This window comes from Pteronotus mesoamericanus, unplaced genomic scaffold, assembly GCF_021234165.1.
Source record: "Pteronotus mesoamericanus isolate MK-2021 breed Mesoamerican mustached bat unplaced genomic scaffold, CSHL_Meso_final contig_702, whole genome shotgun sequence".
Lineage (NCBI taxonomy): Eukaryota > Metazoa > Chordata > Mammalia > Chiroptera > Mormoopidae > Pteronotus > Pteronotus mesoamericanus.
The window spans coordinates 2,134,166-2,145,254 of record NW_026555239.1 but is presented as its reverse complement, the minus strand read 5'-3'; the positions used below and the strand labels follow the sequence as shown (position 1 = coordinate 2,145,254).

At 39.3% G+C, this 11,089-nt stretch overlaps 1 protein-coding gene across 1 annotated transcript in view; it reads left to right on the top strand.

Moving 5' to 3' along the window:
- Positions 1-883: 883 nt before the first annotated feature.
- The window catches only part of SLC25A17 (solute carrier family 25 member 17), a 38,973-nt gene continuing 28,767 nt past the window's right edge, over positions 884-11,089 (top strand). Inside the window, exon 1 of the mRNA XM_054582424.1 lies at positions 884-1,053. Within this exon, the coding sequence (XP_054438399.1) occupies positions 1,000-1,053 (54 nt within the window). The 5' untranslated portion in view covers positions 884-999. The remainder of the gene's footprint in view (positions 1,054-11,089) is intronic.

The following is an 11,089-nucleotide window of genomic DNA, read 5'->3' as shown; positions in this document are numbered from 1 at the left end:
AGATGTTAAAGGATGTTCCCACCTGTATCTGATTATTTTGACTTCCTGAAGCTCAAGATTTCATCCCACCACACCTCAGGGTTTTTCACATGCGAGAACTTTGACAAACCGACATTTTATTTCGGTTTGGCCAAAAATATGACTTTAAAAAGATTGGTGAAGCCCTGACTGGTGTGGGTCAGTGGAGAGAGCTCTGGCCTGCGAACCAAAGAGTCATAGGTTCAATTCCCGGTGTAGGGCACAGTCCTAGGTTGCAAGCCAGGTCCCCAGCAGGGGGTGTGCCAGATGCAACCACACACTGATGTCCCTCCTTTTGCCACTCTAAAAATTAAAACAACAACAACAAAAAAAACTAGTGAAATCCCTGGCCCTATAGCTCAAGTTGTTAGAGCATCGCCTGATATGCCATGGTTGCAGGTGCCATCCTTGGTCAGGACACACACAAGAATCAACCAATGAATGCATAAATAAATGGAACAAAATCTGTTTCTCTAAAAGCGATTTTTTAAGAAATAGAAATCTTAGAGAAAATACTAGTCAAGTCTCAGAGAAACAGGAAGATTTGAGTCCCTCACTTTGACAGTCATCAGCTTGTATTACGGAGGGAGGTGGAGAAAAAAGAGCCCGTCTTGGCTTTCTAGAGTGCCCGCTGTTGTGTGAGGGAGTGTGAAACACCACTGGCCAGGTTTGGAGAACCTAGAAGGGTGCCGGGTCGCTCGCTCCCCGCGGTGGAGCCCGCATCGCGCTGCACCGCCCCCCGCAGGCCCTGGGAGCCAATCAGGCCCAAGGGGGTGTTCACAGGCCCGCCTTTTTTGCCTTCCCGCCGGAGCGGTCTCTGGCTGAGCGACTGGGCGCCCTATAGCCCGGAAGTGGTTCTGGAGGAGGCGGCCCTGAGAGGGTGGAACTCGTGACGCTTCTCCTGGGGCTCTGGCTACCCTCTCTCGTGTGACCACGGTTCCTGCGGGAGAAGTGTAGCTGATTTTGACGGGAACCGCACCAATGGCTTCCGTGCTGTCCTACGAAAGCTTGGTCCACGCTGTTGCCGGGGCCGTGGTGAGGCGGGGTCTTCACGCCCGTGTCGCTGCGGGGTGTGGGGTTTCTCAGGGGTAATTTTTCGGGGTATGCCTGGGGGATGGGGGTGAGCGGGAGATCGTGAGGGTTAGGGTCTAGGGTGTCCTGTCATGACTGTGGGATGGAAAGGAAGAGCGCTTAGACGAGAAGTTGCTGGAGGAATTCGGAGTGACGGCTGACACTCAGTCTCCGCCCCTGGCTACCGCTCTGGGTTCTTAGAGACTGTCTGGAGTATAGACAGAGGCGATCCCACATACCCACAGGGAGTCGGGCAGAAGATAATTGCTGTTTTCTTCGGTTTCTAAAAGTTAAACGCCAATCCTCCTCTTACCCCACACCCACCGCACACACAAACTTCGCCTTGACTGGGCCAGAGGAAAACCTAAGGATCAGATGCTTAACTACAACTTATTTTCACACAGTTGCTGCGGGCATGGGAAGTGCCTACGGAATAGGCCATCTTTGGCCAATATTATTGGTAGACGATACCTTTGTTTTTTGGTTTTTTTTTAGTCAGGGTCAGAGTTGCTGTCTACCACAGGTATGGTTTCCTGTGAGGTATGCGCTGGGCTCTTGGGCTTCTGGATGCCTCATCCCTCCCTTTTCCTTGAACCTTTCCACTCCTGACGTGGGTAACTTCCTCCTCCGGTCCTCATCCCATTCCCCTGACCGCCCTGTCTCACAGCCTTCTCTAGCTGTCAACGTGCACCGATAGCCGTTGGAGTCAGTGTGGCTTCAGAGGAATATCATTGATCCCTCTCCTTTTAGCCGCTCAAAACTCGTGCAGAGCTCATGTTCCACGAGGACTAATCAGGCCCGAACCCCCAACTCCGTGATTTGTTAGCTAGGTGTCCTGTAAACCTCACTTTCCCCATTTGTAAACTGGGGTCATAAATATTTACCTCACAGTTAAGGTAAATATTAAGGTAATGGTAACAGAATTAGGTGACACAGTCGTTATGGCAGTGGCTGACTGAGGAGTCTTGGTTTGCTCGTCACACCGAAAGAGCCTCTCTGCCTGTGTGAAGACACTGCGTAGGAAGCCTGCTTGACATGCTGTAGGGTGGGCATGGAGGCCTGTGTTCCTGACGTGAGGGGAGCAAAGAGGAAGATAGGGTTCTGGGGACCGAATCGTGGGAGACTTTAACTGAGTAGGAAAGAGAGCTAGCTAACGATTGCAGGTTTGGAGGATGCAGCAACTTGCTGATTTATGTTTTAAACACGATCACCCTGGCTGCAAGGGTGAAGGCAGAGAAACTGTCAGGGAGCTGTTACATCATTTCAGGCAGGAGATGATGATGCTTGGACCAGGATGGTAGCAGTGGAGGTTTTGAAAAGTGATCATCAACTTGGAATACATTTATAAGATAGAGCCACCAGGGTTTGATGGTGGATTGGATATGCAGTGTAACAGAATGAGGGTTGGTTGATTCCCAAGAGTTTTTGGCTTCAGCAACTGAAAGGATGGTGTTCCCACTTACTGAGGGGATGAAGGCTGTGATAGAGAAGGTTTTGGGGGAGATATAAGTTTGGTTTTAGTTTTGGATTAGTTACATTTTAAATATGTAGGAGTAATGATGAGAGTAGATGAGTTCACCATGAAAATGAGTGTGAACTGAGAGAAAAGTCTCAAGAGACTGAGCCCCAGAGCACCAACATTAAGAGGTTGGGGAAATGATATAGCACCACCAAAGGAGACTAAAGAAAGGTTGGTAGGATAAGAAGAAAACTAAGAGAATGTGGTGTTCAGAAAGTCACATGGTGAAGAGTATAGACCAATTGGGTCAGATACTACTGATAGATCAAATAAGATGAGGACTGAGACTTAACCATTGAATTTCAACTTGTTTATCAGCAAGAAAAATCCAGTGGTTACATGAGAAGACCAATTCTGAAATGAAAGAGTAAGATGAATAGTTGGAGTACATCTAAGAGAAATTAGGAAATATTTACTCTTTTTTTCTTTCAATAGATGCCATTTATTGAACACTTTTATTGAGTGCTTTCTATGTGCCATGCACAGTTCTAGGTGCTATAAATAGCATGGAGAATAAAGTGTTTTTCTTCATGAAGTGTGTATTCCAGTGGGGGAGTCATGCAATAGCTGAGTAAACAAAATAAAATTTAGATAGTGTTGTGAAAGAAATAAAAGAATGGTTGGCAAACTTTCTGTAAGGAGACAGGTGGTAAATATTTTATACTTTGTGTAAAGTCTCTGGCACAGCTACTCAACGTTGTCATGATAGTGTGGAAGCAGCCATTGACATTAAGTAAATAAATGGGCAGAGCTATGTTCCAATAAAATCATATTAACAGAACAAGGCAGTGGATTAGACTTGGCCCTTAGACTGTAGTTTTCTGACGCTTGCTATAGAGAGTGACTGTAGAAAGAGGTGCCCCCTCCCCAACTGTGTGACTTTGGCATAAACTCCAAGACTTCCTGGAGTAGTTGCTGCTTCTCCAGAAGGATTATTGGATCATTGTTTAAGATGTTGACTTAACCTTTTTGAGTTGATGTTTCATGTTTGCTTTGTCAGTCACTTCTTTCCAAGTTCTATACTTACTCAGATCAAGTGCAGTATTATGAACACACACACACATTTTAAAAATTAAACAAATGAGTGATTTTGAGTGTTTTGTGGCATGCTGTGGGATAATTGCAGACAATCTCGAGTATTTGAAAACTAGAATTGTGTTGTTTAGAGTAATACTATATTTCTAATTAATGACTATTATATATTAATGGCCTCATGTAAATAATTCTCAAAACTTTTGAGTATAATTAGATTTATAATTATAAACTTTGGGTTCTCTTTAGCTTTGAAAGGTAGATTTTATTTGTATATTTTATTAATAAAAGAGATTTTATTAGTCTAGAATTTGAAAAGTGAGATTGGTTGGAATTCTCTGAGGGGGTTTAAATGTTGAAACAGACTGGAATTATGGTGCTAATAATTAGTAACTTTCAGGGATTTCTTTTTTCCCTGTTTTTTTATTTTTGAATGTTTTTTAATTGGATGATTTATGTTTTTAGAGAATTACATTTCATTGAATAAATGCTGACTTTTAAGAATTCAAGTCATACAGAAATATGAAAGAGTCCTCCTTTCTCTTTCTACTCCACCTATTATCGTTCTGTGACTCTGAGGGCACTCTGTCCTTGGAACTAGTGTAAGAAGGCTATTCAGAGCACTTTTCTCCAGTTGGTATCAGAAGAGAAAATTAGGCCCAACTGTCTGACTGTAGATGCTTTTACCATCCACAGTGTCCAACCCACAGCCTGCAGGCTGTATGCAGCCCAGGATGGCTATGAATGCAGCCCAACACAAAATTGTAAATTCACTTAAAACCTTCTTTTAACTCATCAGTTTTTGTTAGTGTTTGTGTATTTAATGTGTGGCCTAAGACAGCTCTTCTTCCAGTGTGGCCCAGAGATGCCAGAGGGTTGGACACCCCTGACTATACTTGCTAGAAGTAGAAACCAAGTATAGGAACTTGTTGATTCTCTATACAAGGCTTTCTGGATATAAAGGTCAGTTAAAGGGTCACTGACGTCAAGAAGCTCTCTTCTTAAATATATAGTAGAAGTATGGACCAGGTCTCTGGTTGTACTGTGGAAAAAGAGGTGGGCTGCACCTGCGAAGACTGGTAGCTTCCAAGGTTGACATTTTTAGACAAGCTCTTGAATGAAGAGTAGGAATTTGCTTGGCAAAATGAAATAGGAAAGCAATAAGAGATGTTTAGATAGGACAAAAAGCATACTCAAAGGCCCTAATATATAAATCAGCATTCAGGGAACTTCAAGCTAGTTCTAACATAGCTGGTGTTAAAAATGGGAGTAGAAGGATATGAAGTTGGATAGTTTCATATACTATGCAAAGATGTTTGGGTTAAAGTTTATCAGAAACAGTGTCAAAATGTGGTTGTATCTCCCTCATTCTCTGTTTTCTCTGTTTATATACAAATAGGCATTTACAGATGGGTTTTTTGTTGTTTATATAACTGGTATAGAAAGATTATCCTAGAAAGGATATTTAATATATTAAATATACTGGATATTTAATATTATAGAAAGTTTCATATCCTAGGGTTTTTTGGCAGGGGTTGATGTGTTTATTTAAGAATGTAATGCATCCCCATATATATCAGTTAGAGTTCCCTGGTTCCAAACTGGAGAAACAGAATTTGGGTGATTTAACAGAAACTTTATTGGCAGACTTTTTGGGAGCTCTCAGATCAGTGGGGAGGCTGAAGACTTGAAGAAAGAAGGAACCAACAGACCCCAAAAAGATTTCTGAAGCAGTCACTGGAGAATGTCTATTGGACACCACCACTGGAATCAGTGGATTCTGTTGCTTTTTCTTCTACCCCTACAGCATTCTGCTCAAGATTCAAGTCTAGGGGGAGCCCCTATTAGCTATGTTCAAGGTCAGGTGCTCACCCCCTGACTATAAAATATTGAGGGTGAGCACCAGGATTTATCATCCTATCAAGAGTATGGAGTGGGAAGAAATAAAGTAAATCAGCCCACCCTTAGGAAAAGGGAATTATGCTGTGTGGCCCAAAATATCAGATATCTACTACATCATGTCATTAACAAAACTTCAAAAATCAATTGCAGAGGTTTTATGCACTTTTTTTTAGCTTTTATTTATTTTTTGTTGAAGTTATTTGGGTTACATTGGTTAATAATTATATAGGTTTCAAGTGTACAATTTTATAATTATCTATATGTATATTGTATTGTGTGTTCACCATACTAAGTCAAGTTATATGCAGTCTTTATTGTAATTATTTTCCCTTTTATAAAATGGGGATAGTAACACTTCACTTACTGGGTTCTCCTGAGAAGTAAGTGTGGTAACACTTGTAGAGCACTTAGCACAATGCCTGAAATAGTGTAGTAAGGCTATAATATTCATTTCTTTTTCAGATATATTCTTGCAAACAGTATTTAAAAAACTGTCATTGCTTTTTCTTTTTTAACTATTTTTTGTGCTTTGAGGGTGAATACACATTTTGGAAATGTTGAATTTGGTGACTTCATTGGTGGGCTAATCCAAACATCATTATTTACACTTAAAAACTATATTTATGTGTATCCGTGTCTGTTCTTCCCATTGTATTGCACAAGTTTAGGGTGAACAAGTCTTGACCAGGTTTACCCCACTGTTGTATTCTGACTCTGTCTGTGGTATTAAGTAATTAAGCTCAATTTCGTAAGTGCTTGTGTTGGCCAAATTAAAAAGTAGACTTTGGATGTTTATTGACCCTTTACAGAAAAGGCATAGCCCAGAAAATGAATAAATCATCTAAGTTTTTTATATATAATCTGAAATGTGGATGCTGGTATATTTTTAAGAAAACCAACTATCAACAACAGAGAGAACCAAAAATTCCCAGGAACTTAGGCTGAAAATGATTTATGTTACTGTGCTTGCCATTTTTATCTCTAGCAGTCATCTGCCTCCTGGGCAGCATATAGTATGGTATGGCCAACTGACAAACAAAACAAAAGAAAACACTCTTTTTTTTTTTTTAACTGTTTAGTCCTTGAATATAATAAGCATTGAATTGTTAGGTTCCTGCCCTTGAGGTGCCCATGGTTTAATTAGGAAGAAAAGCTTATTAATAACTCAAATACAACATAGTACAATGATTGCTGAGAAATAAAATTTTGTGCACAGACTGCATGACACCATTTGAACCCATATGAGAAAGTAGTTAATTTATCATCACCTTAAATTCACTATGTCCAGTGTTGAACTAGTAATTTCTTAAAATGAGATCCCTCTTTTGACTTCCCTATTTCTTTTTTTTTTACTTTTATTTATTTATTTTATTATTATTTCTTTTTTAAGAGAGAAAGAGGAACAAGGGGGAGAAAGAGAAAAACATTGATTTGTTGTTCCACCTACTTATGTGTTAATTGATTGATTCTTGTAAGTGCCCTGACAGGGATCGAGCCTGCAACCTTGGTATATCAGGACCACTCTCTAACCAATTTAGCGATCGGGGCTTGACTTTCCTAGTTCTGTCAGTGGTATCTTTATTTTTGTGACTCTCTTCTCTCTTTTATTCCACGTCTAATAAATCAGCAAAAAATACTGGTTCTCCCTGTTACAGTTCTTCTGTCAGATAACCCTTTTTTGTTTTTCTCGCCACCACTCAAACTGATTCAAGGCCTTAACTCTTAAATCAGATGTACTTTGCTAGAGCAGTGTTTGTGTTTTGGTATTTCTGGTTGGAAGCTTTTTTTTTTTTTTTTTTTAGATTTTATTTATTTTTAGAGGGAGAGGAACATCAATGTGTGATTGCCTCTGGCACACCCTGTACTGGGGACCTGGCCCACAACTCAGGCATGGGCCCTGATTGGAAATCAAACCAGTGACCTTTTAGTTCGCAGGCTGGTGCCCAATCTACTGAGCCACACCAGCCAAGGTTAGATGTCCTTCATCAGCTATGTAGTATCCCTGTTATTTAAAAAAAAAAAATCCTCTAATAAATGATTCTCTCTAAGGTATCAATTATAGGCTATATTTATTCTTTGTGGAGTTACTTACCTTTTAAAGAGTTTCCTGGAGAGGACAGTGGCCAACCCAAAGATAGTGTGATGTTTTCAACAGTGTATGTCACACTGATATTATAACATCAGCTGAAAAGTCTATTAGAAGAGATGTGTAAAATGATGTTAATAATGTGCTGTTTTTCATATTTAATGACATGTTTATAACAGCAGTTCTCAAACTTTTTGGTAACAGAACCTCTTAAAATTATTGTAGATCCTGAACAGCTTTGTTTATGTGATTATAACTCAATATTTATTGAATTGTAAAATCTCAGTTTGAAAACTGAGAGATCATTAAGACATTCATTAAAAATATTAAACCCATTACATGTTAACATGTAACATGTTTTAACTGTTTCCAAAAAATAGAAGAGTGACATTATTTTATATTTTTGTAAACCTCTCTAGTGTTTGACATAATAGAAGATCGCTGGATCCTTTTATCTGCTTTTGTGCTCAGTCTGTTACAATATTACACATGATAGAGCCTCTGGAAAACTTTACCACACACCGAGAAAATGAGAAAGAAAAAGGCAAATAATGCCATAGCATTCCTATGAAAGTAGTTTTGATCCTGCAGACCCCTGAAAAGGGTTTGGGGGCTTTCAAGGATCTCCAGACCATACTCTGAGAATCCCTAGGCTGTATTATTCCCTTGTATCCTGATGTCTTTTTAAAAAATACTTGCATTTTCTCCACTTCAAACTAAAACTAACACATGCTTATTGTTACCAAAAATTATAGAGACGCACATGAGGGAAATGGAAGCCACGCTTAATTTTTTTCCTCCTGGTGTAATCGCTGTTAAGTGTTTCTTGTTTGGTTTTCCCAGATTTGTGTATTTGTGTTTGTGGCATGTACACTTTTGTAAATGGGAGAAAACAGTGAAGGTTAAAAGTCACTTATGCCGTGATTGAAAAAAGATTGAGAACTGTGGTAGACCACTGAACAGTAGAACTGGGAGCCTGAACGATCTTAATTTTAGCTCCAGCTCTGCCACTCCAGCTTCAGGCAGACCTCTTAACTACCCTGCCCCAGACTCCTCAGTTCTCAGGCAAAGGGACGCCACTGCTAGGTGATCTCTCAAGGCTTTTCCTGCTCTGGGTACCATGCAGTGTAGGAATTAATTTATTTTTCTAATACCAAATGGTTAAATGCCAGAGGGGGATGGTAAAACATAACGTCAAAATGTTTGTTTTGGTGAAATACAAGAAGACTTTTCTCTGGAAATAGATCCTTTTAAGTTTTAATTATTGTCAGCAGTAGGACTCCCACTCAGATGGTTAGAATTCTGTGGGACTCAAAACAATGGACTTATTTTTATGCCCCTCTGGCATAACAGTATTATACATTGTGGTTATCCTCTCAGTATTTTATACCTTCTAATTTTATAAAAGTGAGCATAGATCCTAGAGGGGGAAAAAAACACTGATTACTTATGAAAGGGGGAATTTCAAATTCTGAAAAATTGTGTACTTATATAGCTTAGCATAAGACTCACATACCCTTGTATATAATAAATATTTTCCTTCTTGTAACAGGTACTTATGAAAAGTCATCTGTGTATTTGCTGGAAAAGGAGACAAATAAAGCAAGTTGCCGATATACGGAATAGCTGTTTTGAATATACCTTCAGCATATGGAATAAATTTTCCTGTGGATATTAAGTTTATTTGTAGGTGCACATAGTCATACTATTCATTAAAAAGTTCAGGGCATATGCTATGCCAGGCTCTGCTGGGTTTTTAGACCAGTCCATGAAAAAAATATTTGACACATAAAATAGGCCCCATATTAGTACCTTTTTTTTTTTTCACTAGTTTTTCTTTATCAATTTTTTAAAAGTTTTAATTACAGCAGTGGTTAAGAGTATGGACTGTGGAGTCAGGCTGCCTGTGTTCAAATACTGACCTATCACTTGCAAAGTGTATGACATTCAACAAGCTGCAAAACCTTAGTATCTGTTTCTTCACCTGTAATGGAGAGTAGAATAGCACTTAACTCATTAGGTTGTTGTGAAGATTAAATATGTTTTAGTAAAATTCAGGTATAATTCTCATGAAATAAAACTAACCCTTTTAAAATGTATAATTCAGTGGTACTAAGTACATTTACAAGTTGTAACCACTACCTCTGTCTCATTTCAAAACATTTTTTAATTTAATCTATTATATTTTTTTCCTACTACCATTTAGTCTGCTTTTACTCCCCTCACCCTCCAAACATTTTGAATGGATAAACAAAATGCAGTGTATATGCACCGTGGTATATTATTCAGCCATGTAAAGAAATAAAGAACTGACACATGCTACAATGTGGGTAAACCTTGAAAACATTAAGCAAAGTGAAAGAAGCCAGACACAAGAGGTCACAGGTTACATAACTGTATATGAAATATCTAGAATAGCTACATCTGTAGAGACAACAGATTAGTGGTTGTCAGGGCTCAGTGAAAGGGGATATTGGGGTGTGCCTGCTTAGTGGGTACAGAGTTTTGAGGTGATGGAAACTGGAACAGGATAAAGATGGTTGCACAACATTGTGAATGCACAAAATGGTATACTTCAAAATGGCTATTTTTATGCTATGTGAATTCTACTTCAGTTTAAAAAATAGTAAAGCCCAAGAGCCTTTGGGTTTCTACTCTTCTTTCAGGCCCCAGTGGATTTCCCTTACTTTTCCATGAGTTCCGCTAAACATTTAAATGGTGTTTGTTATATTTTATTACTTACATTTTTTATATTTTATTTAGTAGTTGTAGATATTTTTCAGCACATTGTCTAGGTCACCATATTGTTAGAAATGGAAGCCTCCATTTCACCCTTAAAATTTTAATTCTCATATTTAAACTTAGGTTTTCTAACAAAGCCTAGAATAAATGTATGTGTTATATCTTTTTCTTAAATAGGATGAAACCGGTAAGCCTTTCATTTCTAACCCCACTCCACACCCTTCCCCCTGCCAGGGATTGTGGTGAAAAGGTGACATGGGCTTCTGGCAAGGTGTAGCAGTGGTTAGCTTTCTGGACGTGGAGTTCCCTGTTCTGATGAGTGTTCCTGCTCACCATAGGCACGTCCAGGTTCCCACATTCACAATTGTGGACTGGGACTGGGACTACCCGACTGATTGTTGTGGTACCCAGCTAGTCAACCAGAAATTCACCCCACCTAGGTTGTGGGTTTGGTCTGCAGTTGGGGCCTCTGTGGAGGCAACCAATCGATGTTCCTTTCTCACATTGATGTTTCTCTTCCTCTCCCTCTGGAAGCAGTGAAAAAATATCCTCAGGTGAGGATAAAAAGAAAAGAAAAGAAATTCGCCCAAGAGCTGCTTTCTGCTTTCCAATGTTTATCTCCACCACTTTTCCGTAAACTTGTAATAGTTTTTTCTATTGCTGCTGTAACAAATTACCACAGGCTGAGTGGCTTAAAACAATGCAAATTTAGTATATAT